This window comes from Leptidea sinapis, chromosome 2, assembly GCF_905404315.1.
Source record: "Leptidea sinapis chromosome 2, ilLepSina1.1, whole genome shotgun sequence".
NCBI classification, from domain to species: Eukaryota; Metazoa; Arthropoda; class Insecta; order Lepidoptera; family Pieridae; genus Leptidea; species Leptidea sinapis.
Window position 1 is genome coordinate 16,856,260 of NC_066266.1, and position 18,562 is coordinate 16,874,821.

General features: G+C 47.9%; 1 protein-coding gene across 1 annotated transcript in view; it reads left to right on the forward strand.

Annotated features, from left to right (window-relative positions):
- LOC126973159 (fibroin heavy chain-like) overlaps window positions 1–18,562 on the forward strand; it is a 79,531-nt gene that overhangs the window by 52,439 nt on the left and 8,530 nt on the right. The window contains exons 5-10 of the mRNA XM_050820367.1: window positions 1,275–1,319; window positions 2,149–2,169; window positions 6,945–7,181; window positions 11,256–14,921; window positions 16,056–17,983; window positions 18,032–18,059. Coding sequence (XP_050676324.1) covers window positions 1,275–1,319; window positions 2,149–2,169; window positions 6,945–7,181; window positions 11,256–14,921; window positions 16,056–17,983; window positions 18,032–18,059 — 5,925 coding nt within the window. The remainder of the gene's footprint in view (window positions 1–1,274; window positions 1,320–2,148; window positions 2,170–6,944; window positions 7,182–11,255; window positions 14,922–16,055; window positions 17,984–18,031; window positions 18,060–18,562) is intronic.

The window sequence follows — 18,562 nt, forward strand, 5'->3', positions numbered from 1 at the left end:
CCTGAAAGAGAGAACCCGGTGGATGCTTAGCAAAACACAAAGATAAATAAGTACACACCAGCTACTGTCACAGAAACTAAATAATTTAATGTAAATTTAACTTTGTTTACAATTCTTGATAAGTACAAATGTGTTTAATCGCACAATTGCTGAATAAAAATCATTGTTTCATCAACCACACATTTCAATTTTCAACCAATCCTCTAAATTTGTTAATTTATATGGACTATGACGTTATTGCTCACGCTCACCAAGCGAGCCAAAATGACACACGCTTTAAGAGTTCGCGTCGATATACCATCCTCATTTAGCTAGTTAGTGGACATCGGTAGGCTAAACTACATCTGAGCAGCTATACTTAAAGATTGACAGGAGACAACTCCTCACAGATTGTTTCTGTAGCTATTGCCAGCTCAATAGGCATTAAACTATGGTCTTGAAACCTTAAACAAGGTATAATTTTAACACTAATTATAAAAGATCTAAATAAGAATCAATATTCACAAATCCCTTAAGTATTTTATATCAAATCTAATAATATGTAAAAAAAATATCGCGAGTCACGGACGAGTAAAAAAAGAAGGCTTGATATTAGCAAGTGAAGCACCGTTATGCTTGTGTGTGTGCGGTTACGGGGGATACTAGTAACACAATTTATACTCCATTAAATAATCATATAAACCCACAAATACTTATATATCGTTATGTATAGTTTTTACACTTTCGCACAACGCACGACGGCATTTTTAAAATATTTTATTGAGACGCAAACTGATCTGTCACAGACGATGACAATTCTCATAATGGCCGCCTATCGACCTGTAGTAGTGTATGTGTGTACGTGGGGCTATGTATTTACACGTTAATTGGCTTGTTTTGGTATTACACTGTTATGTAAGGTGACACGGAGTCCTTATTTTTTACTAGTCCGTGTCGCAAGTGAATTATTTGTTTAATCTAAAAAAAATCTGTTAACTTCAGTTAAAACTAATAAACGTTCTTTTTATCATTTCTTTTGAATTTCATAACACAATTAAAGAAATTACTTTGATTGTGTTTTTTATAATAACACTATTTTCTATATTTATTACACTAATTCACTAGCACTACACTAACTCAAATGGTTTTGTTCGTTTTAGTCTTCTTACTATATCAGTGTTGTCAAGGAGCTGAATTGCCTCGACTATGTTGATGAGCTTCACCATATTTTTATTTAACATTGTCAACGAACTCGATGTTGAGTTAATGGTTAATAAAACTTTTTTAATTTTCAGTATCCATCGGTCTTGGGGGTATCGTTGAGAATGAATTTGATGGATGTAAGTTTTCAACATTTTTCATTATTTTGAATTTTTACAACATAACCCACACATTAATCCTTTTTCATGAGAATTGGCGACGAGACAAAAAAGAAGACGACCTGATGGTAGGTGATACGTCCCGACTATTAAAGCCTATTTACGAGTCTTGTTCCCCAGGCACGCTCTCTATTTTTAAACATATTAAGATTAAAATGTTAGGTCGACATTAAATATATCCGTCCGCCGCCACATTAAATATGCCCACCATCTATGTAACAAATTAGATAAAGTAAAAGGCTGGACCTAATATTGATAAATTAAAACAAATAATACCACACGCGCGCTAATAAGTGAAGGTAGGAAGACACTCTGTCTGTGGAAGTATAACTGGCAACGTCGCAATTTACGCATCATCGTTTGCGACGCGTAAAGAAGCGACTGTTCATATTTTTTAACTAAATTCTTGCGTGGATAACGTAGCATTTTGTGACATTTTAACAGGTGCAAACAGTTAATATGCTTACAATCCCTGTTATTGATTAATAATCTCTGGAGTGTTAACTATAACCAACAGCAAGTATTGGCAGCCTACAAATTAGACTTAAGTGTATCTTTAAGAGGATTAAGTAGTGTTCATAGCTCCAAATGCTATATTTTCACCATAAAACTTGTCTACAAACACATTGTCTGCGTGTTTTCTGCTTACACTTGCCTTAAGTCACATTAACCCAGTAATTTGACTCAATATAGCGCCCTTCACAACGCAACAAATATTTCCTGCACATTACTGCAAGACACCAAAAAATGGTTTATTTGAACTTTTTACTAATCCTTTTTTATTTTTCAGTTGGTTTCCTGTTATCCAAACGTGAGTATATTTATTACTTATACATTTAATTTTTTATATAAACCTTGAGTTTGGTATTTATTATTATTATTATTTTATCTAAAATCATGCATGCATTTAAAATAAACCATTTAAACGTTTGGATTTGGATTTTTATGTCTTAAGAGGTTTCACCTGTGGCGTTTATAAAAATATGAAAAATATATTATTGATCGTCGTATAGGTTGTCGAGATTGGTTTTTTCGATCCTTAATCATAACATAAAAACAGAATTAAGAACGCAATGATTTATAATATTTGTTTCTTTTCAGTAATTATCTCACTAACCAGAGCATCTGTGTGCAAATTTGGAGGATACAGTAAGTATTATTATTATTAGTTATATCTGTAATAATTATACAATTATAAATGTAGATGTGGGCTATCAATCAGAATAAAACGTTAACAAGAAAGCAATGGTGAACGACATTCGACCCTACGTCATTTAGAATAAATTCGAAGTTTTACTGCATTATCTAAATATGACCGAGTCTCAAATTTTCTACACCTTTCACGGACGTAGGAGTCTTCATTTTTCAGGCATTATTGTTAAATAAATTCAATAATAAATAACTCTAATTATAATACAACGATACAATGCAAGGCTGAACAAAACAAAACACCATACTGCTTGTCATTGACGTTGCAAAAGGCACGTCTGGTTGCGTGTATTTAATTTATTTCTCGTTATTTATTAATTATAAGAAGTAAACTTCACATACATTCGTTTATTCTTTCTAGAATCAAACCACTTGCCAGAAATATGCACGCAACACTTCCCTCAGTTCGGAGTGAAAGGATGTGGCAGTTCTATCGATGATATCATCAACAACTGGAAGCTGAAGAACGCCAAGCAACAAGTTCAAGTTTATATCGACAAGTATACTTCAGGCAAGTGTATTAAATAAATTGGTGACACTTATTCTCGTATCTTATCCAACGATCACAACCATCACTGTGTTTTCGATATTCCGAATGTATAGTAAGTTTATATGACGTTACTACCGTAAATCTAACGTCAATGTCAAAATTTATTTTTATCTCACTTGTCCGGTTTTGGTGACTGATTAAAAACTATTTTGGTAATTTTAAAATCAAAATTTCTTTTTATCTCATTTGTCCGGTTCTGGTGACTGATTAAAAACTTTTTTGGTAATTTTAAAATAACGGTGTATTCATCCTCTTTTCAGGCCTTAGTTCAACAAAAGGCGTTGTCCGTGTACTATTCAAGGTCGCTCTCACCTTGGCTGACGTTCTAGATCGTAAGTTGAATTCAACCTCATATTTTAAAACAATATTGACATTGTAGCGTAATTAATTAGTAATCAATACCATTAATATGTTATTTTGATATTTAGGCTTCTTGCGTAACTAACTAATTTAAAGATGTTGTTAAGTTATTCCTTGATTAGATTCAATCTATTTAAATCCGCTATTCTAATGGTGAATGGAGGATGAGCTCAGTTCTAACTAATCATTATATTATATTTATCACTAGGTTTGGTACTAAATACTAATCATATACCAGTTGTTCCCCAACAGGCTAAAGTACCATAATTTAATAATTGGTAATTACAAAATTTACATCAAGAATCCAAGTAATTTTATGACTTTAGGCCTTAGGGCTTACGGGCTAGGGCTTAGACTATACTTTTACTTTTCTGAGTCTATTATCTATTATATACATATTTCGGTATGATGCGTTAGACAGCAAGAATCCTACGACACAGAGTCTTGATAAGGAAATTATTATAGCGCGATTTATACTGCTTGTAGTGCCATCTAGTAGTAGAGCGTGGAAATCATACTAAGCCGATTTAGTTTAAAGCCTATGCTATTTTATTGTGTGTATATTTTCAGAGCGGACCATCTCGAAGGCAACATTTAGCACTGTAGTGATTCAATGTAAGTATTACCAACACTAACATCAAAGAAAAGTATGCGCGTGTGTATGTATGTGAAAATTTATTGAATTGGGCGTTACTTTGCGGAAATCCATAATTATAAAATGATTTAAGTTTTCTTTAGTGTTAATTCCCCCAATATTTGTTTTTAAAACAATTCGACACGTGTTTCGCCTCTACAAGAGGCATCCTCAGGACGTGTTGTCTCGCCAAAATCTGGCACGAAACTGAATCAAATGAGCCGGAAGCCGCTCTTTTATACCCTCGTCCCATGAAATGACGCACTGTGATTGGTCGGCTGTTGTGACGTATTACCCCCGCAAGAGACACGTAACAAAGGTGATGGGACTAAATTTGTTTGTTCATTCAACAATGTAAACATGTTATTTTTGTTTTATTATTTCTAACACATTTAAGCGAAATCCTTTTTCACATGTATGTAAAATATTAAAATAATTATTATTTCCGAGTGAGTGACCTGTATCAATTAAATGTTTAGCGAAGTGTGATTTTTCGGGGTGATTATTCCTAATATAATTGGACTTAATGATGATCCCATTGCTAATCCTTCCTTTTGGCGATAGAATTGGTTTTTTTTAAAACAAAGATTGGCGGAATTAACACTAAAGAAAACTTAAATCATTTGTATGTATGTATGAGGTCACGCAAGAAGTTATACCTACTTTTTTGGCATAACATAATAAAAACCCTTAAAAAATTATGCCTCATGCTATTTTATGTTTCTATATAGAACAATATTGTATTAAATATAACAAATAAAAATATTATTATACCGGATAGTTTAGTAACGTTTATTTTAATATCTTTTAATTAATTTAAGCGATTAGAAAGAAATAAATTTTTATTTTATTTTATAACAGCTTATCGATGCATATTCTTTTGAAATTTTGTTTCATTCTCGTCCATTGGTTGTGATTCAGTAAACTAGTTGAAGTATGATAAAAATGGCGTAGTTGACCAACTAACGTCATAACGCGCGAGAAAGTTTAACCTCAAAAACAAATTAATTGCAGCAACGAAACTATCATCACCAATTTTGCCTTGGTTTGGAATAAAAAGTTTAACTTTAAATAATTCCTAGTGATAATTTCGCAAATTTCGGTATACAGCTTCCCAAATAGTAGGTAACATAGACAAGATGAAGATCATGTCTAATGCCTATGTTGGACCTACTCCCGTAACTGTTCTCTCAAAATTGTTGAAGAATACGTCTAACTTTGACTAATAATCGCGTTGGGCAGAATTTCGGGAAAGAGATCACTCGTCGAATCCAACTTGATTGGGCAGCGTTTGGGAAACTCCGTAATATCTTCTCGTCGAAAAAACCACAGCGTCTGAAGACGAAGGTTTTTCACCAATGTGTGTTGCTAGTGATGGCATCGCTAACTATGGGCCTTATGGGGAAGCTCAATGTCGCTCAGAGGGTAATGGAGAGGGCTAAGCTCGGAGTTTCCCTGCGAGAAATGAGGAGATCCGTAGGAGAACCAAAGTTACCGACATAGTCCTCGCGAATGGCAAACATGTACCGGAAGACGTAGTGTTGGTAGGCCCCCCATAAGATGGACCGACGATCTGGTCAAGTTCGCCGGAATACGTTGGATGACGATTTCAGCGCAGCACCGATCGTCATGGCGATTTTTGGGGGAAGCCTTTGTCCAGCAGTGGACGTGTTCCGGCTAAATGTTAACACAATACCTTTCTTCTCATGAAGGCTAAACTTTTCCGAAGTGTTGGTAAACAGTAAAGTAAATGTAAAACTCTAACATTCATAAGTGTTATTTTTAATAATTCTAATTGCAGTCTTAAATGTAGTCTTAAATTCTGGTATAGAAGATTCAAGGTTACTAAACAACATAGAGACTTCATATCTTGTATTATTGTACTACCTACCTGAGTAAAACCAAAGAATATAAAACACAAAATAACGTTTTGCAAAGGTTTTCTGTGCTGTTTTTCGAAAATAATTTAATAGGGCTCTATTAAATTATCCATACTAATAAATATATTCAGTAAATAACAAACGTCTTTTGAATGACCTATCTGAATTGATAACAAATTTGTGCTTACATAAGTAATATCTTTGTTTACAGTGAGCATCGCAATTGGAGCTCTAGGAAATGAAATAAGATATAACTGTGAGTATACAACATTTTGATTGAGTAATGTACTTTTCAGACAAAACTGTATCTCACATTGACTCATGATTCCTCTATTGAACTTAAACTAAACCCTCGTATTTATAAAAATTAAAAAAAAAGAGCAAACACTTATTTGCAATATATTATTTCACAGTGGGAAAGACTATCGCCTATGGAATTTTGAAAACTGCTCATCCTCTGCTGATACAGGATGGATACCCAGGTAAGAACTTGCCTTAATATCATGGAGAGAGCTTTTACTTTATAATTGCGGTCTAAACTTGTTTTGTTTTAAGTCCTATTTTGAATAAAAAAAATATTTAAATATAAATCCTTAATGTATTTGTACAAAATTTCTTACTTCTTATTTCTTATAAGAACCGGTACACAAAAAATACCATAAATTATTTTGTGTACAGGAGCTACAACAGGTTACTAATTTTTTAGGAGAATAAAGTACTTATACTTAAAGATGAAAATTTACGGCAATTATGCCCGCGGCTATAACGTATGACGTCATGCAATGAAGGCATTTATAGGATTAGTCAAAGTAAACAAATTAAACTGTGTTGTAACGTACCGAAACTCAATACGGTATTGATTCCAGGTGTATTGAATAGCTGGGACGTGGTCCAAAGTGCGATCCAATCGTGTAATGGAAATGGAGGGCCGTTCAATTCAAACAACGACTCAGATCATGGTAACGATGACTGTTCCGATGAAAACGGATACTGGGACGATGATACTGATGAAAACACAGTTGGATTTAGAAAGGGTGCAGGTTCAGGAGCTGGTCAAAGTAATGGCAAAGGATCTGGGACTGGTTTAGGATATGGTCAAGGAAATGGCGGAGGATCAGGTTATGGACAAGGATCAGGTGCAGGCGCAGGATCTGGTGCAGGAGCAGGATCAGGTGCTGGTTCTGGAAAAGGTCAAGGAAGTGGCGCAGGATCAGGTGCAGGCGCAGGTGCAGGTGCTGGTTCTGGATATGGTCAAGGAAATGGCGGAGGATCAGGTGCAGGCGCAGGATCTGGTACAGGAGCAGGATCAGGTGTTGCTTCTGGAAAAGGTCAAGGAAGTGGCGCAGGATCAGGTGCAGGTGCTGGTTCTGGACAAGGTCAAGGAAGTGGCGCAGGATCAGGTGCAGGCGCAGGTGCAGGTGCTGGTTCTGGATATGGTCAAGGAAATGGCGGAGGATCAGGTGCAGGCGCAGGATCTGGTGCAGGAGCAGGATCAGGTGTTGCGTCTGGAAAAGGTCAAGGAATTGGCGCAGGATCAGGTGCAGGCGCAGGTGCAGGTGCTGGTTCTGGACAAGGTCAAGGAAGTGGCGCAGGATCAGGTGCAGGCGCAGGTGCAGGTGCTGGTTCTGGACAAGGTCAAGGAAGTGGCGCAGGATCAGGTGCTGGTTTTGGATATGGTCAAGGAAATGGCGGAGGAACAGGGTATGGACAAGGATCAGGTGCAGGCGCAGGTGCAGGTGCTGGTTCTGGACAAGGTCAAGGAAGTGGCGCAGGATCAGGTGCTGGTTTTGGATATGGTCAAGGAAATGGCGGAGGAACAGGGTATGGACAAGGATCAGGTGCAGGCGCAGGTGCAGGTGCTGGTTCTGGACAAGGTCAAGGAAGTGGCGCAGGATCAGGTTCTGGTTTTGGATATGGTCAAGGAAATGGCGGAGGAACAGGGTATGGACAAGGATCAGGTGCAGGCGCAGGTGCAGGTGCTGGTTCTGGACAAGGTCAAGGAAGTGGCGCAGGATCAGGTGCTGGTTTTGGATATGGTCAAGGAAATGGCGGAGGAACAGGGTATGGACAAGGATCAGGTGCAGGCGCAGGTGCAGGTGCTGGTTCTGGACAAGGTCAAGGAAGTGGCGCAGGATCAGGTTCTGGTTTTGGATATGGTCAAGGAAATGGCGGAGGATCAGGTTATGGACAAGGATCAGGTGCAGGCGCAGGATCTGGTGCAGGAGCAGGATCAGGTGCTGGTTCTGGAAAAGGTCAAGGAAGTGGCGCAGGATCAGGTGCAGGCGCAGGTGCAGGTGCTGGTTCTGGACAAGGTCAAGGAAGTGGCGCAGGATCAGGTGCTGGTTTTGGATATGGTCAAGGAAATGGCGGAGGAACAGGGTATGGACAAGGATCAGGTGCAGGCGCAGGTGCAGGTGCTGGTTCTGGACAAGGTCAAGGAAGTGGCGCAGGATCAGGTGCTGGTTTTGGATATGGTCAAGGAAATGGCGGAGGAACAGGGTATGGACAAGGATCAGGTGCAGGCGCAGGTGCAGGTGCTGGTTCTGGACAAGGTCAAGGAAGTGGCGCAGGATCAGGTGCTGGTTTTGGATATGGTCAAGGAAATGGCGGAGGAACAGGGTATGGACAAGGATCAGGTGCAGGCGCAGGTGCAGGTGCTGGTTCTGGACAAGGTCAAGGAAGTGGCGCAGGATCAGGTTCTGGTTTTGGATATGGTCAAGGAAATGGCGGAGGATCAGGTTATGGACAAGGATCAGGTGCAGGCGCAGGATCTGGTGCAGGAGCAGGATCAGGTGCTGGTTCTGGAAAAGGTCAAGGAAGTGGCGCAGGATCAGGTGCAGGCGCAGGTGCAGGTGCTGGTTCTGGACAAGGTCAAGGAAGTGGCGCAGGATCAGGTGCAGGCGCAGGTGCAGGTGCTGGTTCTGGACAAGGTCAAGGAAGTGGCGCAGGATCAGGTGCAGGCGCAGGATCTGGTGCAGGAGCAGGATCAGGTGCTGGTTCTGGACAAGGTCAAGGAATTGGCGCAGGATCAGGTGCAGGCGCAGGTGCAGGTGTTGCTTCTGGAAAAGGTCAAGGAAGTGGCGCAGGAGCAGGTGCAGGCGCAGGTGCAGGTGCTGGTTCTGGACAAGGTCAAGGAAGTGGCGCGGGATCAGGTGCAGCCGCAGGTGCAGGTGCTGGTTCTGGACAAGGTCAAGGAAGTGGCGCAGGATCAGGTGCTGGTTTTGGATATGGTCAAGGAAATGGCGGAGGAACAGGGTATGGACAAGGATCAGGTGCAGGCGCAGGTGCAGGTGCTGGTTCTGGACAAGGTCAAGGAAGTGGCGCAGGATCAGGTTCTGGTTTTGGATATGGTCAAGGAAATGGCGGAGGATCAGGTTATGGACAAGGATCAGGTGCAGGCGCAGGTGCAGGTGCTGGTTCTGGACAAGGTCAAGGAAGTGGCGCAGGATCAGGTGCAGGCGCAGGTGCAGGTGCTGGTTCTGGACAAGGTCAAGGAAGTGGCGCAGGATCAGGTGCAGGCGCAGGATCTGGTGCAGGAGCAGGATCAGGTGCTGGTTCTGGACAAGGTCAAGGAATTGGCGCAGGATCAGGTGCAGGCGCAGGTGCAGGTGTTGCTTCTGGAAAAGGTCAAGGAAGTGGCGCAGGAGCAGGTGCAGGCGCAGGTGCAGGTGCTGGTTCTGGACAAGGTCAAGGAAGTGGCGCGGGATCAGGTGCAGCCGCAGGTGCAGGTGCTGGTTCTGGACAAGGTCAAGGAAGTGGCGCAGGATCAGGTGCAGCCGCAGGTGCAGGTGCTGGTTCTGGACAAGGTTCAGGTTATAGACAAGGATCAGGTTATGGACAAGGATCAGGTTATGGACAAGGATTAGGTGCAGGCGCAGGAACTGGCGCAGGAACAGGTGCAGGTGCTGCTTCTGGAAAAGGTCAAGGAAGTGGCGCAGGATCAGGTGCAGGTGCTGGTTCTGGACAAGGTCAAGGAAGTGGCGCAGGATCAGGAGCAGGTGCTGGTTCTGGACAAGGTCAAGGAAATGGCGGAGGATCAGGTTATGGACAAGGATCAGGTTATGGACAAGGCTCAGGTGCAGGCGTAGGATCTGGTGCAGGCGCAGGTGCAGGTGCTGGTTCTGGACAAGGTCAAGGAAGTGGCGGAGGATCAGGTTATGGACAAGCATCAGGTTATGGACAAGGATCAGGTGCAGGCGTAGGATCTGGTGCAGGCGCAGGTGCAGGTGCTGGTTCTGGACAAGGTCAAGGAAGTGGCGCAGGATCAGGTGCAGGCGCAGGATCAGGTGCTGGTTTTGGATATGGTCAAGGAAATGGCGAAGGATCAGGTTCAGGCGCAGGTGCAGGTGCTGGTTCTGCTTCTGGGAAAGGTCAAGGAAGTGGCACAGGATCAGGTGCAGGTGCTGCTTTTGGAAAAGGTGAAGGAAGTGGCGCAGGATCAGGTTATGTACAAGGATCAGGTGCAGGCACAGGATCTGGTGCAGGAGCAGGATCAGGTGCTGCTTCTGGAAAAGGTCAAGGAAGTGGCGCAGGATCAGGTGCAGGCGCAGGTGCAGGTGCTGGTTCTGGATATGGTCAAGGAAATGGCGGAGGATCAGGTGCAGGCGCAGGATCTGGTACAGGAGCAGGATCAGGTGTTGCTTCTGGAAAAGGTCAAGGAAGTGGCGCAGGATCAGGTGCAGGTGCTGGTTCTGGACAAGGTCAAGGAAGTGGCGCAGGATCAGGTGCAGGCGCAGGTGCAGGTGCTGGTTCTGGATATGGTCAAGGAAATGGCGGAGGATCAGGTGCAGGCGCAGGATCTGGTGCAGGAGCAGGATCAGGTGTTGCGTCTGGAAAAGGTCAAGGAATTGGCGCAGGATCAGGTGCAGGCGCAGGTGCAGGTGCTGGTTCTGGACAAGGTCAAGGAAGTGGCGCAGGATCAGGTGCAGGCGCAGGTGCAGGTGCTGGTTCTGGACAAGGTCAAGGAAGTGGCGCAGGATCAGGTGCTGGTTTTGGATATGGTCAAGGAAATGGCGGAGGAACAGGGTATGGACAAGGATCAGGTGCAGGCGCAGGTGCAGGTGCTGGTTCTGGACAAGGTCAAGGAAGTGGCGCAGGATCAGGTGCTGGTTTTGGATATGGTCAAGGAAATGGCGGAGGAACAGGGTATGGACAAGGATCAGGTGCAGGCGCAGGTGCAGGTGCTGGTTCTGGACAAGGTCAAGGAAGTGGCGCAGGATCAGGTTCTGGTTTTGGATATGGTCAAGGAAATGGCGGAGGAACAGGGTATGGACAAGGATCAGGTGCAGGCGCAGGTGCAGGTGCTGGTTCTGGACAAGGTCAAGGAAGTGGCGCAGGATCAGGTGCTGGTTTTGGATATGGTCAAGGAAATGGCGGAGGAACAGGGTATGGACAAGGATCAGGTGCAGGCGCAGGTGCAGGTGCTGGTTCTGGACAAGGTCAAGGAAGTGGCGCAGGATCAGGTTCTGGTTTTGGATATGGTCAAGGAAATGGCGGAGGATCAGGTTATGGACAAGGATCAGGTGCAGGCGCAGGATCTGGTGCAGGAGCAGGATCAGGTGCTGGTTCTGGAAAAGGTCAAGGAAGTGGCGCAGGATCAGGTGCAGGCGCAGGTGCAGGTGCTGGTTCTGGACAAGGTCAAGGAAGTGGCGCAGGATCAGGTTCTGGTTTTGGATATGGTCAAGGAAATGGCGGAGGATCAGGTTATGGACAAGGATCAGGTGCAGGCGCAGGATCTGGTGCAGGAGCAGGATCAGGTGCTGGTTCTGGAAAAGGTCAAGGAAGTGGCGCAGGATCAGGTGCAGGCGCAGGTGCAGGTGCTGGTTCTGGACAAGGTCAAGGAAGTGGCGCAGGATCAGGTGCTGGTTTTGGATATGGTCAAGGAAATGGCGGAGGAACAGGGTATGGACAAGGATCAGGTGCAGGCGCAGGTGCAGGTGCTGGTTCTGGACAAGGTCAAGGAAGTGGCGCAGGATCAGGTGCTGGTTTTGGACAAGGTCAAGGAAGTGGCACAGGATCAGGTGCAGGCACAGGTGCAGGTGCTGGTTTTGGATATGGTCAAGGAAATGGCGGAGGATCAGGTTATGGACAAGGATCAGGTTATGGACAAGGATCAGGTGCAGGCGTAGGATCTGGTGCAGGCGCAGGTGCAGGTGCTGGTTCTGGACAAGGTCAAGGAAGTGGCGCAGGATCAGGTGCTGGTTTTGGATATGGTCAAGGAAATGGCGGAGGATCAGGTTATGGACAAGGATCAGGTGCAGGCGTAGGTTCTGGTGCAGGCGCAGGTTCAGGTGCTGGTTCTGGACAAGGTCAAGGAAGTGGCGCAGGATCAGGTTCAGGCGCAGGTGCAGGTGCTGGTTCTGCTTCTGGGAAAGGTCAAGGAAGTGGCACAGGATCAGGAGCAGGTGCTGCTTCTGGAAAAGGTCAAGGAAGTGGCGCAGGATCAGGTTATGGACAAGGATTAGGTGCAGGCACAGGATCTGGTGCAGGAGCAGGATCAGGTGCTGCTTCTGGAAAAGGTCAAGGAAGTGGCGCAGGATCAGGTGCAGGCGCAGGTGCTGGTTCTGGACAAGGTCAAGGAAGTGGCTCAGGATTAGGTGCAGGCGCAGGTGCTGGTGCTGGTTCTGGACAAGGTCAAGGAAGTGGCGCAGTATCAGGTGCAGGTGCTGCTTCTGGAAAAGGTCAAGGAAGTGGTGCAGGATTAGGTGCAGGCGCAGGTGCAGGTTCTGGTCAAGGATCAGGTTATGGACAAGGATCAGGTTATGGACAAGGATCAGGTTATGGACAAGGATCAGGTGCAGGAGCAGGATCAGGTGCTGCTTCTGGAAAAGGTCAAGGAAGTGGCTCAGGATCAGGTGCAGGTGCTGGTTCTGGACAAGGTCAAGGAAGTGGCGCAGGATCAGGTGCAGGAGCTGGTTCTGGACAAGGTCAAGGAAGTGGCGCAGGATCAGGAGCAGGCGCAGGTGCAGGTGCTGGTTCTGGACAAGGTCAAGGAAGTGGCGCAGGATCAGGTGCAGGAGCTGGTTCTGGACAAGGTCAAGGAAGTGGCTCAGGAGCAGGATCAGGTGCTGGTTCTGGAAAAGGTCAAGGAAGTGGCGCAGGATCAGGTGCAGGCGCAGGTGCAGGTGCTGGTTTTGGATATGGTCAAGGAAATGGCGGAGGATCAGGTTATGGACAAGGATCAGGTGCAGGCGTAGGATCTGGTGCAGGAGCAGGATCAGGTGCTGCTTCTGGAAAAGGTCAAGGAAGTGGCTCAGGATCAGGTGCAGGTGCTGGTTCTGGACAAGGTCAAGGAAGTGGCGCAGGATCAGGTGCAGGAGCTGGTTCTGGACAAGGTCAAGGAAGTGGCGCAGGATCAGGAGCAGGCGCAGGTGCAGGTGCTGGTTCTGGACAAGGTCAAGGAAGTGGCGCAGGATCAGGTGCAGGCGCAGGTGCAGGTGCTGGTTTTGGATATGGTCAAGGAAATGGCGGAGGATCAGGTTATGGACAAGGATCAGGTTATGGACAAGGATCAGGTGCAGGCGTAGGATCTGGTGCAGGCGCAGGTGCAGGTGCTGCTTCTGGAAAAGGTCAAGGAAGTGGCGCAGGATCAGGTTATGGACAAGGATCAGGTGCAGGCGCAGGTGCAGGTGCTGGTTCTGGACAAGGTCAAGGAAGTGGCGCAGGATCAGGTGCAGGCGCAGGATCTGGTGCAGGAGCAGGATCAGGTGCTGGTTCTGGAAAAGGTCAAGGAAGTGGCGCAGGATCAGGTGCAGGTGCAGGTGCTGGTTCTGGACAAGGTCAAGGAAGTGGCGCAGGATCAGGTGCAGGAGCTGGTTCTGGACAAGGTCAAGGAAGTGGCGCAGGATCAGGTGCAGGCGCAGGATCAGGTGTTGGTTTTGGATATGGTCAAGGTAATGGCGGAGGATCAGGTTATGGACAAGGATCAGGTGCAGGCGTAGGATCTGGTGCAGGCGCAGGTGCAGGTGCTGGTTCTGGACAAGGTCAAGGAAGTGGCGCAGGATCAGGTGCTGGTATTGGATATGGTCAAGGAAATGGCGGAGGATCAGGTTATGTACAAGGATCAGGTTATGGACAAGGATCAGGTGCAGGCGTAGGATCTGGTGCAGGCGCAGGTGCAGGTGCTGGTTCTGGACAAGGTCAAGGAAGTGGCGCAGGATCAGGTGCTGGTTTTGGATATGGTCAAGGAAATGGCGGAGGATCAGGTTATGGACAAGGATCAGGTGCAGGCGTAGGATCTGGTACAGGCGCAGGTGCAGGTGCTGGTTCTGGACAAGGTCAAGGAAGTGGCGCAGGATCAGGTGCAGGCGCAGGTGCAGGCGCAGGTGCTGGTTCTGGACAAGGTCAAGGAAGTGGCGCAAAATCAGGTGCAGGCGCAGGGTCTGGTTTTGGATATGGTCAAGGAAGTGGCACAGGATCAGGTGCAGGCGCAGGTGCAGGTGTTGCTTCTGGAAAAGGTCAAGGAAGTGGCGCAGGATCAGGTGCAGGTGCTGGTTCTGGACAAGGTCAAGGAAATGGCGGAGGATCAGGTTATGGACAAGGATCAGGTGCAGGCGTAGGATCTGGTGCAGGCGCAGGTGCAGGTGCTGGTTCTGGACAAGGTCAAGGAAGTGGCGCAGGATCAGGTGCAGGCGCAGGATCAGGTGCAGGCGCAGGATCAGGTGCTGGTTTTGGATATGGTCAAGAAAATGGCGGAGGATCAGGTTATGGACAAGGATCAGGTTATGGACAAGGATCAGGTGCAGGCGTAGGATCTGGTGCAGGCGCAGGTGCAGGTGCTGGTTCTGGACAAGGTCAAGGAAGTGGCGCAGGATCAGGTGCTGGTATTGGATATGGTCAAGGAAATGGCGGAGGATCAGGTTATGTACAAGGATCAGGTTATGGACAAGGATCAGGTGCAGGCGTAGGATCTGGTGCAGGCGCAGGTGCAGGTGCTGGTTCTGGACAAGGTCAAGGAAGTGGCGCAGGATCAGGTGCTGGTTTTGGATATGGTCAAGGAAATGGCGGAGGATCAGGTTATGGACAAGGATCAGGTGCAGGCGTAGGATCTGGTACAGGCGCAGGTGCAGGTGCTGGTTCTGGACAAGGTCAAGGAAGTGGCGCAGGATCAGGTGCAGGCGCAGGTGCAGGCGCAGGTGCTGGTTCTGGACAAGGTCAAGGAAGTGGCGCAAAATCAGGTGCAGGCGCAGGGTCTGGTTTTGGATATGGTCAAGGAAGTGGCACAGGATCAGGTGCAGGCGCAGGTGCAGGTGTTGCTTCTGGAAAAGGTCAAGGAAGTGGCGCAGGATCAGGTGCAGGTGCTGGTTCTGGACAAGGTCAAGGAAATGGCGGAGGATCAGGTTATGGACAAGGATCAGGTGCAGGCGTAGGATCTGGTGCAGGCGCAGGTGCAGGTGCTGGTTCTGGACAAGGTCAAGGAAGTGGCGCAGGATCAGGTGCAGGCGCAGGATCAGGTGCAGGCGCAGGATCAGGTGCTGGTTTTGGATATGGTCAAGAAAATGGCGGAGGATCAGGTTATGGACAAGGATCAGGTTATGGACAAGGATCAGGTGCAGGCGTAGGATCTGGTGCAGGCGCAGGTGCAGGTGCTGGTTCTGGACAAGGTCAAGGAAGTGGCGCAGGATCAGGTGCAGGCGCAGGATCAGGTGCTGGTTTTGGATATGGTCAAGGAAATGGCGAAGGATCAGGTTCAGGCGCAGGTGCAGGTGCTGGTTCTGCTTCTGGGAAAGGTCAAGGAAGTGGCACAGGATCAGGTGCAGGTGCTGCTTCTGGAAAAGGTCAAGGAAGTGGCGCAGTATCAGGTTATGGACAAGGATCAGGTGCAGGCACAGGATCTGGTGCAGGAGCAGGATCAGGTGCTGCTTCTGGAAAAGGTCAAGGAAGTGGCGCAGGATCAGGTGCAGGCGCAGGTGCAGGTGCTGGTTCTGGACAAGGTCAAGGAAATGGATCAGGTGCAGGCGCAGGTGCAGGTGCTGGTTCTGGACAAGGTCAAGGAAGTGGCGCAGGATCAGGTGCAGGTGCTGCTTCTGGAAAAGGTCAAGGAAGTGGCGCAGGATTAGGTGCAGGCGCAGGATCAGGTGCTGGTTTTGGATATGGACAAGGATCAGGTGCAGGCGCAGGATCTGGTGCAGGAGCAGGATCAGGTGCTGGTTCTGGAAAAGGTCAAGGAAATGGCGGAGGATCAGGTTATGGACAAGGATCAGGTGCAGGCGTAGGATCTGGTGCAGGCGCAGGTGCAGGTGCTGGTTCTGGACAAGGTCAAGGAAGTGGCGCAGGATCAGGTGCAGGCGCAGGATCAGGTGCTGGTTTTGGATATGGTCAAGAAAATGGCGGAGGATCAGGTTATGGACAAGGATCAGGTTATGGACAAGGATCAGGTGCAGGCGTAGGATCTGGTGCAGGCGCAGGTGCAGGTGCTGGATCTGGACAAGGTCAAGGAAGTGGCGCAGGATCAGGTGCAGGCGCAGGATCAGGTGCTGGTTTTGGATATGGTCAAGGAAATGGCGAAGGATCAGGTTCAGGCGCAGGTGCAGGTGCTGGTTCTGCTTCTGGGAAAGGTCAAGGAAGTGGCACAGGATCAGGTGCAGGTGCTGCTTCTGGAAAAGGTCAAGGAAGTGGCGCAGTATCAGGTTATGGACAAGGATCAGGTGCAGGCACAGGATCTGGTGCAGGAGCAGGATCAGGTGCTGCTTCTGGAAAAGGTCAAGGAAGTGGCGCAGGATCAGGTGCAGGCGCAGGTGCAGGTGCTGGTTCTGGACAAGGTCAAGGAAATGGATCAGGTGCAGGCGCAGGTGCAGGTGCTGGTTCTGGACAAGGTCAAGGAAGTGGCGCAGGATCAGGTGCAGGTGCTGCTTCTGGAAAAGGTCAAGGAAGTGGCGCAGGATTAGGTGCAGGCGCAGGTGCAGGTGCTGGTCTAGGATCTGGTTATGGACAAGGATCAGGTTATGAAAAAGGATCAGGTGCAGGCGCAGGTGCAGGTGCTGCTACTGGAAAAGGTCAAGGAAGTGGCGCAGGATCAGGTGCAGGTGCTGGTTCTGGACAAGGTCAAGGAAATGGCGCAGGATCAGGTGCAGGCGCAGGATCAGGTGCTGGTTTTGGATATGGTCAAGGAAATGGCGGAGGATCAGGTTATGGACAAGGATCAGGCGCAGGAACAGGTGCAGGTGCTGGTTCTGGACAAGGTCAAGGAAGTGGCGCAGGATCAGGTGCAGGTGCTGCTTCTGGAAAAGGTCAAGGAAGTGGCGCAGGATCAGGTGCAGGCGCAGGATCAGGTGCTGGTTTTGGATATGGTCAAGGAAATGGCGGAGGATCAGGTTATGGACAAGGATCAGGTTATGGACAAGGATCAGGTGCAGGCGTAGGATCTGGTGCAGGCGCAGGTGCAGGTGCTGGTTCTGGACAAGGTCAAGGAAGTGGCGCAGGATCAGGTGCAGGCGCAGGTGCAGGTGCTGGTTCTGTTTCTGGGAAAGGTCAAGGAAGTGGCACAGGATCAGGATATGGACAAGGATCAGGTGCAGGCGCAGGATCAGGTGCTGGCGCAGGATCAGGTGCTGGTTTTGGATATGGTCAAGGAAATGGCGGAGGATCAGGTTATGGACAAGGATCAGGCGCAGGAACAGGTGCAGGTGCTGGTTCTGGACAAGGTCAAGGAAGTGGCGCAGGATCAGGTGCAGGTGCTGCTTCTGGAAAAGGTCAAGGAAGTGGCGCAGGATCAGGTGCAGGCGCAGGATCAGGTGCTGGTTTTGGATATGGTCAAGGAAATGGCGGAGGATCAGGTTATGGACAAGGATCAGGTTATGGACAAGGATCAGGTGCAGGCGTAGGATCTGGTGCAGGCGCAGGTGCAGGTGCTGGTTCTGGACAAGGTCAAGGAAGTGGCGCAGGATCAGGTGCAGGCGCAGGTGCAGGTGCTGGTTCTGTTTCTGGGAAAGGTCAAGGAAGTGGCACAGGATCAGGATATGGACAAGGATCAGGTGCAGGCGCAGGATCAGGTGCTGGTTCTGGAAAAGGTCAAGGAAGTGGCGCAGGATCAGGTGCAGGCGTAGGATCTGGTACAGGCGCAGGTGCAGGTGCTGGTTCTGGAAAAGGTCAAGGAAGTGGCGCAGGATCAGGTTATGGACAAGGATCAGGTGCAGGCGCAGGTGCAGGTGCTGGTTCTGGACAAGGTCAAGGAAGTGGCGCAGGATCAGGTGCAGGCGCAGGATCAGGTGCTGGTTTTGGATATGGACAAGGATCAGGTGCAGGCGCAGGATCTGGTGCAGGAACAGGTGCAGGTGCTGGTTCTGGACAAGGTCAAGGAAGTGGCGCGGGATCTGGCGCAGGAACAGGTGCAGGTGCTGGTTCTGGACAAGGTCAAGGAAGTGGCGCAGGATCAGGTGCAGGCGCAGGTGCTGGTTTTGGATATGGTCAAGGAAGTGGCACAGGATCAGGTGCAGGCGCAGGTGCAGGTTCTGGACAAGGTCAAGGAAGTGGCTCAGGATCAGGTGCAGGCGCAGGTGCAGGTGCTGGTTCTGGACAAGGTCAAGGAAGTGGCGCAGGATCAGGTGCAGGCGCAGGTGCTGGTTTTGGATAT